We start from the raw sequence: 20,277 nt of genomic DNA, 5'->3' as shown, positions 1-20,277 counted from the left end.
GGGGAAATTGACAATCAGCTCAAGGTTTGAGTGAACAGACTATGAGTGTGTCAGTAAGGATAGTATACAGGGAAGTGAAGTTCCATTTGATCAATTAAAGTGAGAAACAGTGGGATCCAGGAGGAGATGTGAGGAGGCTGGAGGTTCATCAGCACAGGGCTCTGACATTACAGGAGCAGTCAGGCAAAGCTGTTTACACCAATGACATCAATATAAAGCAGGGCTAAGATGCACCGGAGCAAATACCAGCTTTGGCCCATCTACACTAGGGAGCACTCTTGAGTAAATACACTGGTGGCTCTAACCAGACCCCATACTAGACAAAGCCCTAGTTACAGAAAAAAGGGTAATAAAGAAAGCGTTAGTTCAAAGGCTTTGAACTAAGTCAGGTAGTCCTTAGTCACTGCAAGCTTTACAGTCAGTGGCGGGCTACGATGTTATGCTCTGATTTGTAATACCTCCAGCTAGCAAGCTGAATGGCTTAAAAGATAAACAGACCGCTTCAGAACCCTCTGAAACATACCTTCAGGTAGCAACGCACCTCAAGTGACTCTTGCCAAATAAGTGACAGCAGTTCACTGGATGCACCCTGACCATCAGCCTACAAAATTCCAGATCTGATGAAATAAAGGAGGCAAATCTAAAGCTCTCATTTCCACTGCATTGTAGCCCTTTGATACTTCAGAGAAACGGAACAAGTGTGACATTTTTCCCCTGAAATTGACTTCCTTGGTTCAGCTACAGAGAATTGAAATGGTAGAAACTTCTTTTCCTCACCATAATCTGTTTGGTAGCAAAATGAAATCCAGATATAGAGAGGAAAAAGATTTTTATCTCTATCAAACAGAAGCTTGGAGAACAGGAAAGTTGATGCCAGAAAGAGGCCCAGAGCTTAATGAACTACAGGTTCATTCCCTGCTTGAATTTGCAGTTAATTCAAAAAGTATTAGCAGGGTGAGCTTTGTGAGTTTCTCTTCTAGAGCTCTCCTAGCAGTTCCTGTTCTGGTATTAGTAGTGGATAATACAATTTACATCTAATTGCCATTCTAAACAAACAGTTGTAGCTTGTGAGGTGCTAAGTCATGTAATTGTTCACAAATAAATCATTCCCACTGGTTCTGTTAAACAAGCTCTTTCGCACCATTGCATACTGCTCACTCATACTCTTCCTGGGGTTCCCCCTGGAAAATAGGGGACAGCATGTGTGCATTTATGCTTCCAGAAACAGCTCTCTGGGTCCTGTTGGAATGCCAATCCTGATACACAATCTAACTCTTTACATTCTCTCAAACAGGAACAAAACCTAATGATGTGGAGCTTTTCCTGGTGACTCAGCATACTGTTTCACCTAGACTATAAGCTTTGTGGAGCAAGGCACTGTTTTGTTACTTATCTTTACATTCTTAGCATAATGGAGCCCTGATCTTTGGTTGGCATTCCAAGGCACTATTGTAAAATAAAAATAAAAGTCAGAGTTGGCTGAATGCACAATCTTGCTCACTTTAAAATTATGGCAAAATATATTTTCTCCTATTGCAGCTGTGTTTTACACTAGAAAAAATGAAAAGGAAGCCGATTGAGGTGTTATTTCACCTCAAACAAAAATGGAGCAAAATTGCTATGAAGCACATGACTGACATATTACTTTTGCAATTGAAGCTACCTGCACGATGCAAATACAGGAGAGTTTGAACTCCCTCATAAACAAGGTCTAATAAAAACAGGGACAGAGGCTGTTCTAGAAACTATAACACCCAAGGCTGTGGATCCTGCTACAATCCCTCTTACAGGTTAAGCAGGGCTAGCCTGGTTCAATGTTCAGATGAGAACCTTCAAGGAAACAAACGTTGCTTCAGTATGTGGTGCTGACTACTCCACGAGAGGCTCACTTTCTTCAGAGTACAGAGCCAGGGCCGCAGCTTGTTGCCAAAAGGTTCTATGCTGCTAAAATCCACTCTTTTGGAAAAGCAACAACCACTAAACAGGACCTTAGAATAAAGGGTCCAGGGTATTAACCACGCCAGTTTGGGTTATTACATCTTGTCTCCCTGCACTTCTGATTATTCCCTTCCTGTCCTAACACTGTTGTGAAGAAACTCTGTGCATTGCTTGACTGCTGCCACATATTACCCTCGGGGGTAATTACCCTCTTATACAGTATGAATGCTAATTTGTGAGGTGCTTTAGTACATAACGTTAGAACATACAAGCCGCCACAAGGGGTCAGACCATGGTCCATCTTGCCCAGTATCCTGTCTCTGACAGTGGCCCATACCAAAGCTTCACAGGGAGTGTACTGAACAGGGAAATTTTGGAGTGAAGTACCCCTGTCTACTACTCCCAGCTTCTGGTAGATGCTTAGGGTCACCCCAAGCATATGGTTGTGTCCCGGACCATCTTGGCTAACAATTATTGATGGATCTATCCTCCATAAACTTACTACGCAGTTCTTTTTTGAACCCAGTTATACTTTTGGCCCTCACAACATCCCACGGCAATGAGTTCCACAGGTTAGTTGTGCATTGTGTGAAAAAGTACTTCCTCTTGTTTGTATTAAACCTGCAACTTATTAATTTAATCGGGTGACCCCTGATTTTTCTATTGTGTGAAAAGGTAAATAACACCTCTCAATTCACTTTCTTCACATCAGTTATGATTTTATAGATCGGGGTTCTCAAACTGGGGGTTAGGGCCCCTCAGAGGGTCGCGAGGTTATTACATGGGGGGTCGCAAGCTGTCAGCCTCGACCCCAAACCCTACTTTGCCTCCAGCATTTATAATGGTGTTAAATATATTAAAAAGTGTTTTTAATTTATGGGGGGGGGATAGCACTCAGAGGCTTATGTGAAAGGAGTCACCAGTACAAAAGTTTGAGAACCACTGTTATAGATCTCTGTAATATCCCCCCTTAGTCATCTCTTTTTTAAGATGAACAGCCCCAGTTGTCTTACTCTCGTCTCGTATGGAAGCTGTTCCATACCCTTGATCAATTTTGCCACCTTTTTCTGAAATTCTACCAGTTTCACTATACCCTTTTTGAGATGTGGTAACCAGAACTGGACTCAGTATTCAAAGTGTGGGCGCATCATGGATTTATATAGTGGCATGATGATTTTGGAATCCTTCAGAATGAAACATAAATCTTCAATAATAAAAATCTCACTTGCCTTCCCAGGAACTGCACTTCACCTCGATGATGGTGTGGAATTGACTTGTATTTCCCGGTGACTCCTCGTGGCCGAGTCACTGAGTAGCCTGCATACTGAACCCTGTATTACAAAGATAGGGCTGACTGTTGCATTTGCTCCCAATTCAATACTTGCCAAGGCTGAACAATCATAAGCCACAACAGACTTGTCGTCTGTAGTAAGTACAAGTTTCCATTAGCTAGCTAAATGAAGTGAGAAGATTTCAACCAGTTCAGGCTTTGGGCAAACTAAGCTGCTTTCAGTACATTGTGTTTTAATTGAGTAGTCAAACTGATCCTCAGATGAACATCAACATGAGAAATAATGCCCAAGGCCAACAATTTCATAAAGTTTCCTATGGCAAGAACTATATTTCCTCATTCTCTGTTAGTTATGAGCTTCCAATCCAATTTGCTTTAGTAGAACGGAATCAAAGCCCAATCTTTCCATTTATCAGGGTACCCTAAAGGGCGTGATAGTCTCCCCACTCCTCCACCCATGTGAAGAGGGCATGGAATAGCTCCAGAGCCAATCCACACTGCCTGGGTGGGGAGGGGCAGCTTCCCTCCACATGTTGTATAAAGCCCCTTTCCATGCAATGGCAAGGATGGAGATGTCTGAAAGCTGCTCAACCAAATTAAGGCTTTCAGGGGGCAGGCTTAGAACCAGTTCACAGCAGCAGGTAAAATACCCAGGCTTTATTTCACTCAGAGCCCTGAGGAGCGTCCACTGCCAAGAAGTTGGGTGCGTGCACTGTATGCCTGAGGAAATATATCCCCAACCCCTGTGGCAGCACATTCTTTTACCAGGCCAGCCATTACTGTATCATCAATGATGACAGTTTGTACAACATACATCAGGTGTCACGAGTTAGATGCTGTTACAAGAACTCATCAATGAGCAGAAGAGTCACACCATAGGAAAGTCTGCATGGAAGCCTGTCCATCCCCCTATCTTTGGGAAGTAGACTCAAGTCAAAACACACATCAGTACCTGTTCCAAAGATCATCATCCTCTCCGCCCCAGCCCCAGAACGCATTAGGAAAGCCATTGATCTTCCGAAACTGTTCCACTGTTAAGCCACTCACTCCACCAAAGAACTCATTATAAGGAAGCCTAAGTAAAAAAGAGCGCATTAGTCACACCTGTTGTGAACAGTGTCGCAGGTCAGGGCTGATGCAATTGCCTGTTCACAGCCTGTCACAGAATATCAGGGATGGAAGGAACCTCAGGAGGTCATCTAGTCCAAGCCCCTGCTCAAAGCAGGACCAATCCCCAAATGGCCCCCTCAAGGATTGAACTCACAACCCTGGGTTGAGCAGGCCAATGCTCAAACCACTGAGCTATCCCTCCCCCGTCAGAGCAGCCATTCTCCTGGATGCAGCTGAATTAAGCCTTGAGCTATTGGGAGGTTTGCTTCTATTTCTGCTATGTTTACTTGCACAAAATCTGGAAACCAAACTGAAATTAATCTTTTTAAAATCTAGCTATTGACTTTTTATCCATGAAGGGGGAATATAGGTGCTTACAGATACATATATTTATCCAGCTTGGCTGCAAAGTGTCTTGGCATCTGTCCACATCCATAATAGTTATGGTCATTTTCTGGTATATGGTCCACATCATGAAAGATCAGACAATCCCAGTCCAAGTCCTTCATTGCTTCCCGAAAGCCAATATTGAAGAGCATGGCACGGTTAAATGGTTGGTTACCAGCCTAGGAAGTAGAGCTATTTCTCAGAAGAAGCTCAATATACAATTCATATTATATACATACACACACACACACACAAACTCTATGTACACCAAGTACAAGTTTGGAAGTCAGTCACTCTTCTCATGGCCTCCTACACAAACTCAAGGGGGAAAAAAAAAACCTTAAATTCCTGTTTTTGTAACCCTCTTGCCCTGGTTTAACAATAGATATATGTGCTAAACAAACCTAATTTATTCTAAGAGACTTAATTTCCCAGAAGCTTTCAGAAAGTGCCTGTGTCCAACATAACATTCAGGTGAATGGCATATTATGAGAAGCTAGGTATTGTACACACATCAACGCTAAGCAGTAACCTTTGAAAGCCTATGATATGTACTCTGGCTGATAAAAACACACAGGACACACTTGGAGATTTGCCATTATTGTGCAATAACGGGGGGCAGAAGGCAGTAAATAGCCTTTCATATGTGGGATGCATCGGGCAGCAATCAGTCACACAATAGCAAGTTTCATGGTCCAGTGGTTACTCCCACTGGTGATGGATTAGCTCAGAAAAATACATTGCATATACATGGAAAGTGACTCACTTGCTCAATGACATAAAATGCGAACTGTAAACGTTGGCGCTGCAGCATTGGAATAAGGTGCCTAAAGAGAACTGGAAGATGCTCATAACGATTGCGGAATGGTATCAGGATTGCCACCTAAGAGATGGAAGACATCAGGTAGTTATTACTATATTTGGAAACCAGCTTTCACTTTGGCAGCCCACAAACCTTCAGCTCAGAGCATCGGGTATGCCTGAAGCCATGTGTATGTGTTTACAATCACAGGACCATAGACAATGTTGATGGAAAAGGACTAACAGATCTAACCCATTTCCTGGGGCTGCCATGATGGATTTTTTCCTTCATGCAACATATAACATGGAGCACACAATCGTGTGTTGGCCATTCACTCTCATGCCGCCTTTATTTTGTGCATTTCGGTACTCTAGCTTTTTAAAATATACTACTACTTGGGAGAGACGACGTTTCTTTCAAACATTAACAATTTCATGCTCGGTCAGGGGAGAGAGACTGCGCTGGAGACTTAAATCTTCTACCAACTGAAAAGATAGAGCAGGATTCTCCTACACCATGCTGTTAATGTGTCTCCACCCTTACAAGCAGGGAACCTCTGTAGCAAAGATAAAGTCATTGTCTCCAAGGTCCATGTTACCCTTGGTCTTTCTGGGCTAATTCTTGCTCAAAAAGAGAGGTAATTTTGGTGATCTGGATACCTGTCCGCCAGGAACTAATTCATTACACAAACCTGTAAACGGCCATCTGCATGCAACACATTTCAGACACTATCAGCTGAGCTGGATTTGAACGGTTACTGAGCTGACAGGCTCCACATCCCATTAGCAACACACACCCCTCTCCAAAACTTTCTTATAAAAGAAATGAAGTGCTGACCCATCTGTCACTAGGTAAGAGGCTCCTGAAGCTACAGGTATAAAGCCAGACAAGAAACACCTATGTTACAGGCATCCCTACATTATCTGTGATGTAACACAAGATATTTTTCTTTAGAATGGCAAAATGTAACCATAGCCCAGTTCTTGCCAATGCCATTGTTTGCACTCCTTTGTACTGAACAATGGCATCACATTTTAATGTAGCTTGTGGCTGTTTTGAGGCTACAGTTTACCTTCCAGCGAGGCAGGCAGTCATCAGGTTTCCAATGGCCTCCTAGGTTGATAGACAGGTCTTTAGAGAATAATTGATGGATATCCTCCATTCTGATTTCACTCATATTTACATCAATTGGGCCCTCTGTGTACACAATGGAAAGAAGAGGTCAATATTCCAGTCCCAGCAAGAGAAGGTGCATCTCAGGCTCCTCACACACTTCAGTCTCATGGTCCTACCTCATCAGTGTGCATGCTTCTGCCCACTTCACTTTTCATACACTTATTATTAGGGCTGATTGCAAAATGGGTCTTTTCCTGTCAAGTATCAAAAAACTGATTAGACAATGCTGCCACAGTACCTCATGATCTCATTCTCCTTTATAGCTTGGGCTCCCTGGTCAGACTACATCTCCCATGACGCATCATGGTCTTCCCTCTTGAAGAGAGGCAGTGCATCATGGGAGACTCTGGTTGTGATGCATAATAGGAGTTGTTGTCTGCCCAGGGAGCCCAGCCTTTAGAAGCGAATGGGAGGATAAGGCACTGTGGCAGCATTTCCAAATCAAAATAATGAGATTCAATGAAAAAAATCAATCTTCAGCAGAAAAGTTTTGTTTTGTCAAAAGCCAATTTTCAATTTAAAACAATTCACAAAATTTTTTTAGTGTCTTCTTTCCTCACTAGCATTTGGCTTCCCAACACACCGCTTAGTCACTATTTTCTGACCATAGGTCAAGGAAGAGAGACTTGCCCAGTGAAATTCAAAATAGGATTTTTTAGAGGATAGTTTGGTGGTCCAATTCATTGTATTCCATTGCTCTGTTTCTAGAACTAGTCCAGGTTGGCAAATATTGCAGTAAGCCCCGTGAAGAGGTAAGGAGCAAGCACTTCTATCATTCCCTAAAAAAAAAAAGAGGAGTCTCAAACAAAGAGATTGATTAGTTCTGGGAGTCTGGTAAACAATGATTTACAGCATTTGTGCTTGCAGAACAGCATTTCTATTCATTCCCCACCCACGTAACATGGCTAAATAAAAGGAGGTGCAGTACATAAGTCAGGAGGTAGACAAATGGTACTAGAACACACCATCCAAAAACATGCAGGAACAGACAAGGACTCTGGAGCAGTTAGGTAAAACGGTGAAGATCTCCCAGAAACCCACATGTGAGGGTTTGAGGATATTCTAGCGGTTACCAGCATAGCTGCTGATCTCCCAAAGACTGCAGTGTACACAACACTGGGATGGTGCAGAACCTCTAATAAAACAGTAAGCTCTTCCTACCTCCTCCCATTCCCACAGGAAATAGGTTTTATAGGTTGTAATCTGGAAGGAGGAGGCAGCATGGAGATGGAGCATAGGGAGAGGAGAGGAAGATAACGAGTCACAGCACTACTCACTCATAGAAGGGAGTCTCTCGGGACAGGTATGGTTTGGAAAGTAGGTAAAATCTTCAGGAAGAAAAGTTGTGGTTTGCAGAAAGGTTTCACTGTGGTTCAAATCAAGAGGATAATCTAGGGAGGGGAAAAGAAAAAACTACTTGAGCTACAGGTTTTTCCATTCTCCAATATTCTATTACTAACAAAGCCATTTAGCGGACTTATTTCACAACTACAGTGTATTGATGGAACTTTAACTACAATGTACTGATGCATCCTGAACTGCAGGCATTTCCACACAGCTTTATTCCTTGATATGTCATGATCATCAGTCTAGAGTATCTTGGCCTGGCCATTTCAACAGACAGTGTGTACATGGCAACAGGTGGACATTTAAAAACCTTCCCAACATTTCTGCTAGGCAGAACAGCTGAGGCTGAAAGGACAAGACAAGCATATGGGCCAAGTTATGCAGAAGGTTAGATTAGACTATCATAACGATCCCTTCCGGTTTTGCAACCTATGAATTATTTGAGTTGCAACTTCTCTTATTAGAAAAAAAATCAGACTAAAACAATAGGTTGGGTGAAGAGAAGCAAGCACTGCTTGGGTCACTCCTTTCCTAAGGGCACACATGCCAACTCCATCTCCAGACCTATCCTCCAAGCCTGGCAACTTCTCTCATGAATAAAAGATTGCATATCTTGCATAATTCTACTTTTCATTCTCTTAATGTACCACAAATAAAAGAAAATAAAAATCCAGCTTTAGGTGCAGCCTTTTATTCAGTTAAACTAAAAATAAAAGACAAGTGAGGCTGACACTTCAGCAGGCCATGACAGTATCTGAAGAGAACGTTTACACTTATTTCTCAATTAAGCGTAAATACATTTATTTTTAAAAGGTTCTGGGCCTCCAAGAAGTGTATTTCTGTTTTCTACGGACAATGCATTCTTTTCCAAAGTAAGTATCACAAATAGCCACTTTAGGCAACTCCTGAGATCAAAGGGGAAGTTACAATTGCTTTCAAACATTAGGAGAAACTTCTAAATTATCTGTATCAAACAAGAAACCTAAATCACGATACTGTACCTCTCATTAGTTAAGGATCTGAGGGTCAAGACATTCTCTGCAGAATCTGCCTTTTGAGTGGGGTGACCAGATGTCCCAATTTTAAGGTCTTTTTCTTATATAGGCTCCTATTACCCCATCCCATCCCGATTTTTCACATTTGCTGTCTGGTCCTACTTTTGAGTCAAATGTCATCTCACTTTACAAAAGGGAAAAAGCAAGGGGACTGGTTTTATGCCTCCTTTCCCCACTTAAGAGTTATGGACAAGTCATTTAACAACTCTTTGCCTAACTCGGGAGGCAACAGTTCCCAAATTGTGTTAAGTGCAAACAGAACAAAAAGACAGTTCCTGCTCCCAAAGAGTTTACAGTTTAAACGGAGGCCATACAAATACATTGCACATACAAGTACATTGTATGACTTATTAACATCTCGTGGCCAGAACTGATATTCTTGCTGGACACTAAATCAGTCATTTTTTAATTTAATTTGTTTTTTAAAATAAATCCCATTTGAAATTAACCGGTGTTAATACCTAAATTATAATCTATTAAAATAATTTAAATAAATGATCATCATGCTGAGTCAATGAACCCTCAAATTTTAATTAAAGAGAGCGGCTTTTAAAAAAATATTATATACAACAATCAAGGGGAAACCATTTTTTTATGTCAACTCAAGCCTTAAATAACATCTCAGTGCCATGCACTATATTAAGTACCTATATTCTTTTCAGTCATTATAATGGAGCAAATGCTGGTATTTACATTTTTCCAAAGCAAGTGCTTTCAGTTTGTTGTGTAAAAAGCTTTTGCCTTAATTACATTTGGTTCAGTCAAGCTAGCAGGTGTAGAGAGACTATTTTCTTCATTTGGACTATTTCATTTAAAGTTGAAAAACCAACTGGGCCACTAAGGGCCCGCTAAGCTTGGCAACCCCTGCTCTATATCTTGCAACCTTTTGATCAGGTCTCTATAGACAGTATCTTGTACTGATGCATGAAGAGACTCAACTCCTTTTCTTTATACCTGGAATGCGTAGGTATTGCCTTTGGTGTTTGCCAAAATGCAAGAGGGAAACATCTTAAAAGTTCAAGTTCATTAAATAGGCACTTGTTAAAGATTGTTTATTACCAACAGTTACTCAAATTGTAGCTTGCTTAAGCAGTGTCAATAAAGGTACATAGCTGAATGAAGGGCAAAATATGCCAGCCCATTCCAAAAGGCAGTGAGAATGAATTACTCCTGGAGGAATTCTGCGCCATTGCACATATGCAGAATTTATCTCCCCCGCACATTTCTTTGCTTCCCCACAGAAAAATGATTTTCTAATGGGAAAGCAAAGGGAAACCACAAGAGCGGCCATACTACCCTCTTTAGCAGTATGTTTTGGGTGACTAAGGCAGCTGGCAGAGAAGTAAATCACTGTGGGGCAGGAGGTGGGAATGGGGAAGACCTGGCTGGTGGCTCCGCCCCTGCACCGGGTTCAGCTGCTAGTCCCAGCTGGGCTGGGGAGGACGGGACTTCCTCTTCCCCTGCACAGCATCCAGGGCCAGATCACTCCCAGATTTCTCCCCCAGCTGGAGGAAGCTCTGCAAACTCCCTCTACTCCCCACTCCTCAATTGCAGGGGGAGGGATCCCTGTACAGGTAGCTGCTCCCCCATGGACCCACCCCCACCTCCCTCCCCCCGTGGATCCAGAGCCCCTCATACCCAGAACCTCTCACCGAGCCTCATCCCACCCCACACTCAGAACCCCCCACCCGAATGAGCCCCACTCCCCCTGAACCTGGACCACTCCAACGAGCCACTCGGATCCTCACCTCACCTGGATCCCCACCCCACTGAGCCCCACTCTCCCAGCATCTGAACCCCACCCTGAGCTCTTCACACCCAGACCCCCCTACCGAGCTCTGTCCCCCACATATCCAGACCTCCCATGCTGAGCCTCAATCACCTTCACCTGGACCCCCTTGCAGAGTCCCATTACTATTGTACCCAGAACCCCTCAACAAGCTCTTGTGCACCCAGAACCCCCACTGAGCCTCCTGCACCCAGATTGCCCCACACAGAATCCTCTCAACCCACACCTGGATCCCCCCACACTTGGATCCTGCCTTGTTGAGTCAGCCTGCCTGCCTGCACAGAGGGGCAAGGCCCTGGGGTGTTTCTGGGGCAGGCCCTGTCCTTGCTTTGTGTCAGGGTTGGATGCAGCCTCACTGCTGAGTCCATGTCCTGGGGGGGAGCTGAATAGTGATCTCCCACTTCTGTGCAGCCAGTGGCCTGTGCTCCCCAATGCCATGCTAGAGCCTCCACATTTATTTGACAAATAAAATTTGCTTAATTTTAAAATATTATGCGCAGAAAATAAATATATATTTATTTTTGTGCAGAATGCTCTCAAGAGTAATGATATCCAGTATATGCCAATGGTTTTCAACCTTTTTAAATTTGTGGACCCCTAAAAAATTTTGAATAGAGGTGTGGACCCCTTTAGAAATTCAACCTGTGGTCTGTGGACCCCTATTATAGGAGCCTTAGACTGAAATATGACTGAACAGAATTCAACTATAAATCCTGCTGCACGTACTCAGCATGGCATTTGACGCATTTTGAAAAAAGGCGCTAAATGGTGGGCTTCTATGGTGACAACACTTCTGGGTTTTGATCTGGGGGGGGGGATATTTAAATACTTTTGATTGATCAGAAAAACAGAAATCTTTTTCGGGGATCTGAAATTTTATTTTCACAGACACCTTTCGCACACTCCTTAGACATAGTCTGCAGACCTCCAGGGGTCTGCGGACCAGAGACTGAAAACCACTGGTATACGCCACTGAACACAAAGCCAACCAAGGTCTCCTGTTTAATAGCTAAAAACTGTTTGCATTCTACAGTAGTGGTCACTAACCCGTAGATCATGATTGACTGGTCAATCTTGGAGACTCTCCCAGTAGATCGCGATCTCCAGCCACTAAAAGTCCAGCGGCATTGCCACTAAGGCAGGCTCCCTGCCTGCCCTGGCCCCACGCTGCTCCCAGAAGCGGCCAGCACTCCCTGCGGCCTGGGAGGAGGAGGGGGGCGCCAGGGGTCTCTGCGCGCTGCTCCTGCCTACAAGCACTGCCCCCATTGGCTGGGAAAGGGGAACTGTGGCCAGTGGGAGCTGCAGGGGTGGTGCCTGCAGAGGGGGCAGCGTGCAGCGCCACATGCCCCCCTGCCCCTCAAGGGGCCACATTGGCCCATTCTGGGAGTGGCATGGGGCTGGGGCAGGCAAGGAGACTGCCTTAGCCCAGGTGCACCGCTGACCGGGAGCAGCCTGAGGTAAGTGCCACTCGATGGGAGCCCACACCCCAACCCTGAGCTCCCTCCTGGAGCAGGCACCCCATACCTCCTCCTACAGCCCAAGCCCTGAGCCCACACCCCATCCCGAACCCCTACCCCCTGCCCCAGCCTGGTTAAAGTGAGTGAAGGTGGGGGAGAGCAAGCAAAGGAGGGAGGGAGGGAGGGAGTAGTGAGCAGGGTGGAGTAGATCCTGGGTTGCACTTAAATTCAAAAAGTGATCTTGTGAGTAAAAAGGTTGGAGACCACTGTTATACAGGAACCTGTTACCATGCCAGGTTGTTTCATAACAACTTTGTTCTACAATTGCACCACTAAAAGTGTTGTGTTAGGGAAACAAGGCGCTGAATTGATTTGACCAACTTCTGTTGTGTAGTGCAAAAGCTTGCCTTTCACCAACAGAAGATAGTCCAATAAAAGATATTACCACCCTTTCCTTGTCTCTCTAACATCCTGGGACCAAGATGTCTACAAAACAATGCAAACAATTATGTTAGCAAAGACAGACTGTTAATATAGTGGATTTGTAGCAACTCAAAAAAAAACAGATGTCTGGTTTGAAGTCTATCCTAGAGAGATCCATTTTCTTTAATATTCTAAAAAATGAAGCTATGTTCTACAGAATTGTTAGGATCCTACTCCCTATGCTATTCAAGTTCCTACACACAGCGTTCATCACCATAGTATTCACTTGCCTTCCAGATGTGTATGGATGTGACTAGCATCTGTCATATACGGCCCTCTTTCTCCCTTCCTCTTCTCAGGGGACAATCACATTTTTCTTCTTTTCATTATATGTACATTAATGATGTATGTTTACACTACCAAAGGCAAGATCAAAAAGAGATGTGCCTTGGAACAAAAGGTGGTAGGCATGCCCCATTCTGGGGAGTGCAAAGAATTAGGTGAGGGGTACAGATGGAGCTCCATTGTTCTCCAGAATCTCCACATTCATTTAAAAATAGTTTCTCATTGTTATGGTTGTGAAGAAAACCTTCAAAGCATGAAACAAGTGTCACAGAGAGAGATCTACCTGAGTTTGCAGAGAGCCTGAGGGCTTGTCTACACTGGCCATTTACAGTGCTGCAACTTTTGGACTCAGGGATGTGAAAAAACACCCCCTCTGAGCGCAGCAAGTTTCAGTGCTGTAAAGCACCAGTGTAGACAGTGCTCCCAGCGCTGGTAGTTACGCCCCTTGTGGATGGTTTTTTTTTTTAAGAGCTCTGGGAGAGCTCTCTCCCAGGGCTGCGCCGCGACCACATAAGCCACGTTGCATCACTTTAGCGTTGCCAGTGTAGACTAGCCCTGACACTAGAGCTCTGAGGTGTGAACAATCCCATTCATTTCAGTGGGTGGCAAACCAGACCTTCACAAACTGCAGATCTCACAAACCAGGAGGGGCCCAAAGAACTAGCTGGGGAGGGGCACAACGGATGTATAAAAGATGTGTAAGACTTTACCACCACATGGAGCAGTAGAGGAAGGCAGGGATTCAATTGGTTTCTTTTTCCTTAATGTGTGGGCTTAGCTTTCAGAAGTTTGGAAAAAATCTGTTTTAATCTATTTTCACATATTAAAATAGACTGAACTGAGTTGCCAAATCCAGTGGAAATTCTAGTTTTTTAATCAGGTAGTGAAGACTAAGTATGTGGTGAGCTACCCGTTGCTTGGGTAATTTGAGAATGCATTAATACCAAATGGTCAACAATCTAACTTTATGGTAGAAAAGCTTAAGAAAGGGTGTGACCTATCAAACACCACAGCAACTCCCATTCCATATTTACAAAGGTGAGGATCCTGGATTTTATTCATAAAAGTAACAGTTATCTTGTAACACTCCTCTCCCATTTGTTCTCACTATTGAAACCTAATGACACAGCAGGGATTCGCCCTCACTAGGTGTCGTGCTTGTCTGAAACTCACTGACATCATTCCAGCCTGATACTGCATGAAGGTAGGTTGAGACTTTTGCAACAGTGACTCGCTTGTTCTGTGAGAACACTGTAAGTAACCACTTACGTTTAGAAAGGGTTTGCTGGTATAGCTTATACCATTTCCCTCAAACAAAATAAGCTATAGAAACAACGGGGGGAGGGGGGGCTTGCCGGTATAACTGTATTTCTAGTAGGGATTTTGCTGGCACAACTAGGTTGGTTAAGCATGGTGTCTGTCTGTCTCCAAATTAGCTATGCTCGTAAAAGTCCTAAGTTTGAATTATTTATGTAGCTAGAAGAGAAAGACACACTATGTATTACCTAGACCAGTGGCTCTCAATCTTTCCAGGCTACTGTGCTCCTTTCAGGAGTCTGATTTATCTTGCATACCCCAAGTTTCTCCTCACTTACAAACTACTTGTTTACAAAAATCAGACAAAAATACAAAAGTGTCACAGTACACGATTACTGACAAATTGCTTACTTTCTCATTTTTACCATATAATTACAAAATAAATCAATTGGAATATAAATATGGTATTTACATTTCAGTGTATGTATACAGAACAGTATAAACAAGTCTGTCTGTATGAAATTTTAGTTTGTACTGACTTTGCTAGTGCTTTTTATGTAGACTGTTGTAAAGCTAGGCAAATATCTAGATGAGTTGATGTACCCCGTGGAACACCACTGTGTACCCCTGATTGAGAACCACTGACCTAGAACAGTGGTTCTCAAACTTATTCGATTGCACCCCCTTTCTTTGTGTCTGTAGTCACTGTGGTAGGATGAGCACACTTCCTAAAAGGAAAATCGAACACCATGTGGGGCTTGCCCAAACCTTCCTTTCCTCCCACACCATGTGGAGCTGGACCGAGCCCCTCTCAACTTCCATAGCTCTGTTGCTCATCCCCCCGAGCCCCTTTTTAGCAAAACTGGGCATATGTCCCATTTGCTCTTGCCAACTGATCATCAGTTGGCAAGAGCAAACAGAACAAATGCCCAGTTTTGCCAAAAAAAGTTGGCATATCTGGGGCAGGGCTTAAAAAGGGGACTGTCCCAGCCAAAATGGGCCATATGATCACCCTCGGCTGTGGTAAGAGCTTCCCAGAGAGCCCGGGCAGCTATGGTGAGCTCCAGATCCTCCACCTGCCCTGTTCAGGGTGCCAGGTGCCCAAGAGCAACCCCAGCCCAGGTCCCTGCCCCCTGGGGTGCACCGCCCAGAGCAGGTGGAGGGTCTGGGGCTCCTCAAAATGGCACAGGATCCCTGGGCAGCTCCTAGCACGGCCTGGCTCCGGCTTCTGACCTGGCCAGGGACAGGGCCTTGGGGGGGGGGGGGGTAGGGGACGTGCGGGAGAGTTGTAGGGACGCAAATGTTCTTGTGCCCAGGGCCCCAATAAATCTTAATCCACTTCTGCACAGCAGACACAACTACAGCAATTTTAAATGGCACTGTTATCAGTTTAGCTTGGACTACCTAAATTAAAACACAACTGGGATGGTGCAAGAAGTGACAGGCACCTAAATTCCCTCTTCTGGGCTGCAAGTTTTGTTGTGCGTGTCCTAGGAGCATGACATAAAATTGCACTACTTGTCTAAAGAAAAAAAGATAAGAAGATGAAGACCAGATTAAGAGAAGTGGCAGGGAAATTTCTTGTGGGAGATTTACATGGTAGACCACTTTTGGAGGCGGAAGATGGGCATGTGTGAAGAGCAATTTGGTTCAGATGGATCACTAATACTCAAAGGTGGTATGTCCAAAGCTGTCAAATCAGTATTACATTCGAGGGAATACAGCGTAAGCAGTTTAAAAAAAAAAAGTAGTTCTGGGGCCTGTAGTCGGAACCCCTGTATCTACTCCCACTTCTGAAACAGACAGACAATTTAGGGAAACTTCAGGTCCTTTCTTGCATGTGAAGAGTGAGGCTCATAAGGATGCGTGTTAATGTGTTACCCCTTCAAGAAAACAAAATGTGATTTCACAGATGTCACTCACTGCATCTCTAGAAAGCAGATGAAGCAAAAGGATGCAGCCCTGAACCCATTCTTGTCTTGTTTTGTAAATACCTCAAAGTTAGTAGAGGCATCTGAGGAGAGGGCCATACAGACTCTATTATATTTAGATCACCCTCTATATCAGGGTAGGCGACCTGCGGCACAAGAGCTGATTTTCAGTGGCACTCACACTGCCCAGGTCCTAGCCACCGGTCCGGGGGGGGCTCTGCATTTTAATTTAATTTTGAATGAAACTTCTTAAATATTTTAAAAACCTTATTTACTTTACATACAACAATAGTTTAGTTATATATTATAGACTTATAGAAAGAGACCTTGTAAAAACGTTAAAATGTATTACTGGCACGCAAAACCTTAAATTGCAGTGAATAAATGAAGACTTGGCACCCCACTTCTGAAAGGTTACCGACCCCTGCTCTATATTGTATTATAGAGGGTGATCTAAAAGCAAACACTTCTCTCCTGTGTCTACCCATGCATTTATTCTCTTCAAGAATAACTGTTTAGACTGAGTCACTTTCCAGTGGTAACAGGAATTCTAATCAAATTGAGTTAATTACTAAAAATATACCTGAGTCATTCATGCTGCTGTTCCTCTTGGCATAGGCACTGCGGACCACCTGCTCATAAACCTGAGCTCCTATTGTTCTCATGTTCTCACGAATCATGATGCCTTGGGCTTGCATCATGAAGAGGTAGGTGTTCACTGCAAGAAATAACCAGAGAGATTAAATTAGCAGCAAATTTTATAGGTAGGAGAAACTCAAATACTTAACCCTTTTTGGAACCATTCTGCTTCACCTCAGTTTCCTTGTGTCAGGAAGCTCTTTGGGGGACACAGGCCCAAGTTACCTGATGTGGGATGGAAAGATCATACAATTTCGCAAGACTACATCTAAGGCATATTTCAAAATATATCTGGAACAATAAAAGGAATTTAAACTATTTAGTCCTAAAATCCAGGACTGTATTTTATACTTAGAGGCTACATTCCTACTAAACCCTGATACCACTGAGACATGTTTTTAGTAAACCAGGAAATACAGGATTTTGTAAGTGGGGGACTTTAATAAGAGTGAATTAAGGGTTTTGGTGCTGATGGTGCACTACAGCCTGCTTTGTAACAGAAATCGGCACATAAATATGGAATTTATTCCATTTTCATTAGCCTTGAAGCTCACCTTTAGTCAGTATATTAAGAAAGCCTGTCTGTTGGGGTGCTTAGAACTAGACTAGTAAGTAATAATAACTCTACCTTTACTCATCTTGTATCTTTTTACATGTTGCTAAGTCCCTGTTGCCTTTTGTCTGGTCCCCTTATGCCTTTTCCAAAGCCCCTATGTTTCATGTTTGGACATACGCATTTTTGTGCCACCAGCGATTTTGGACAAAAAAGGATCTTTTAAAAATATATTTACCCTTACTGGTAGCATTACTAATAAACATAGACGGCATGCCTTTCCTGGTTTTAAGAGGAACATACAGGGAGAGCTTACAGCGGCACAGCAGTACTGATGCAGCTGCGCGGCTGTAAGATCTCCCATCTAGCCACTCTATCCCAATGGGAGAGCTCTCCCATTGACAAAATTAAACCATCCCCAACAAGCAGTGGTAGGTATGTTGGCAGGAGAGGCTCTCATGCAGACATAACGCTGTCCACGTTGGTGCTTCTGTCAGTGTAACTTAGGTCTCTCAGCACGGTGTTTTTTCAAACCCCGGAGCAACAGAAGTTATACCAACAAAAGCGCTAGTGTATACATAGCCTTCGTCAATTTATAATTATAAAAAGTCTATCTGAACTGCACCAAGGCCACAGATTATTAACGATAAAGAAGATGTATCCTAGAAGCGAGTTACATTGTATACGGCCGAGTTGTTCTACGGCCACCTTTCAAAGTTGTCCAAGAGAGTTTTTTAAAAACACAGAAAAGAGCAGAGCATCTCACCCCATAGACTGCCACTAGCCTGATGGCAGAAATCCGTACCACAAGGAGGGGGTTAGTCATGTGGAATGGAATAAGGGAAAATGGAATAAAGGATAGGAATGTAATATTCTGTAAGGGGATTTCTAACTATTTTTAAAGAAAATTGCTAAAAGAATTGTGTAGAAAGAGGAAATTTTATACCTGGTCCAAAATTAAAAGATAAATAAGGCTCACTGACAAATTTACATAGGTTCTGTAAAAAGTCTACATACATGCTCCTTCTGGTTTTATCTTTCATTTACATTTTAATATGCTACAATGAATAATTCCACAAAAGACTGTGGGTTGGCTCAGGCAAATGTGATGTGATTTAATATTCTGACATACAATTCTGCAAAAGGTAATGTATTAAAGAATACCTTCTGATGGCTCAGCTGATGAGGCAAGTTTCTAGGATGGGGGTCGGCAACCTTTCAGAAGTGGTGTGCATTTATTCACTCTAATTTAAGGTTTCACATGCCAGTAATACATTTTAATGTTTTTAGAAAGTCTCTTTCTAGACGTCTAATATATAACTAAACTATTGTATGTAAAGTAAATAAGGTTTTAAAAATGTTTAAGCAGCTTCATTTAAAATTAAAATGCAGAGCCCCCCAGACTGGTGGCCAGGACCTGGGCAGTGTGAGTGCCACTGAAAAATCAGCTCACGTGCCCCCTTTGGCATGTGTGTCATAGGTTGCCTTCCCCTGTCCTAGGAGAAGCAGGGGTTTCTGCCATTTGGATAATGACAGTTTATGGAGGGAGACGCCTTTTTACTTTCTGCACGTTGTAAAAACTCTTTTGGACAACTCAGAGAAGAGGGTACAATGACTCAAGTGTCAGCCTTGGCACATAAAAGCTTTCCTCAGTGTACATGAGAGTAGAGAGGTTGGGGGAAGAGTCTCTAAACCAGTGGTACTCAGACTAGGCTCACGAGCCGCAAGTGGCTCTTTAACATGCCTCCTATGGCTCTTTGCAGCATGCATTAAAACTAGGGCTGTCGATTAATTGCAGTTAACTCACGTGATTAATTTTTTTGAGTTAATCGCAGTTTTAATTGCACTGTTAAACAGAATACCAACTGAAATTTATTAAATATTTTGGATGTTTTTCTACATTTTCATACATATTGTATTGTGTTGTAATTGAAATTGAAGTGTATATTTTTATTACAAATATTTTCACTGTAGAAAAGGTATACAAGTACTGTAGTGCAAACTCTGTCATGAAAGCGCAACTTACAAATGTAGATTTTTTTTTGGTTACATAACTGCACTTAAAAACAAAACAATGTAAAATTTCAGAGGCTACAAATCCACTTAGCCCTACTTCTTGTTCAGCCAAATCGTTAAGACAAACATGGTTGTTTACATTTACAGGAGATAACGCTGCCCTCTTCTTATTTACGATGTCAACAAAGTGAGAACAGGCATTTGGCATGGCACTTTTGTTGCCAGCATTGAAAACTATTTACATGCCAGATATGCCAAACATTTGTGCACCCCTTCTTGCTTCAGCCACCATTCCAGAGGACATGCTTCCATGTTGATGACGTTTGTTAAAAAAAAATAGTGCGTGAATTAAATTTGGGACTGATCTCCTTGGGAGAAAATTGTATGTCCCCTGCTCTGTTTTACCCGCCCTCTGCCCTATATTTCCTGTTCTAGCAGTCTCAGATGATGACCCAGCACATGATGTTCATTTTAAGAACACTTTCACTCAAGACTGGACAAAACGCAAAGAAGGAACAAATGTGAGATTTCTAAAGACAGCTACAGCACTCGACCCAAAGTTTAAGCATCTGAAGTGCCTTCCAAAATCTAAGAGGGACAAAGCGTGGAGCATGCTTTCAGAAGTCTTAAAAGAGCAACACTCCGATGCGAAAACTACAGAACCCAAACCACCAAAAAAGAAAATCAGTCTTCTGCTGGTGGCATCTGACTCAGATAATGAAAATGAGCATCCATGAGTCCGCACTGCTTTGGATTGCTAT

At 43.1% G+C, this 20,277-nt stretch overlaps 1 protein-coding gene across 4 annotated transcripts in view; it reads right to left on the bottom strand.

The window, feature by feature from the left end:
- Positions 1–20,277, bottom strand: part of B4GALT5 (beta-1,4-galactosyltransferase 5) — a 67,368-nt gene that overhangs the window by 4,208 nt on the left and 42,883 nt on the right. For 3 of the 4 annotated variants that reach the window (XM_073309460.1, XM_073309461.1, XM_073309462.1), the window contains 7 exons: positions 16,892–17,026; positions 7,982–8,095; positions 6,601–6,725; positions 5,493–5,609; positions 4,718–4,905; positions 4,182–4,304; positions 3,168–3,269 (listed from right to left, as the gene is read on the bottom strand). In XM_073309460.1, the coding sequence (XP_073165561.1) occupies positions 3,168–3,269; positions 4,182–4,304; positions 4,718–4,905; positions 5,493–5,609; positions 6,601–6,725; positions 7,982–8,095; positions 16,892–17,026 (904 nt within the window). Of the gene's footprint in view, positions 1–3,167; positions 3,270–4,181; positions 4,305–4,717; positions 4,906–5,492; positions 5,610–6,600; positions 6,726–7,981; positions 8,096–16,891; positions 17,027–17,121; positions 17,337–20,277 lie in introns of those variants that run through there. The other variant, XM_073309463.1, reaches the window with a different exon arrangement.

The sequence above is a fragment of the Lepidochelys kempii genome, chromosome 13 (genome assembly GCF_965140265.1).
Source record: "Lepidochelys kempii isolate rLepKem1 chromosome 13, rLepKem1.hap2, whole genome shotgun sequence".
Classification (NCBI taxonomy): domain Eukaryota; kingdom Metazoa; phylum Chordata; order Testudines; family Cheloniidae; genus Lepidochelys; species Lepidochelys kempii.
The sequence above is the reverse complement of the archived record's forward strand: the minus strand, read 5'-3'. Positions and strand labels throughout refer to the sequence as shown.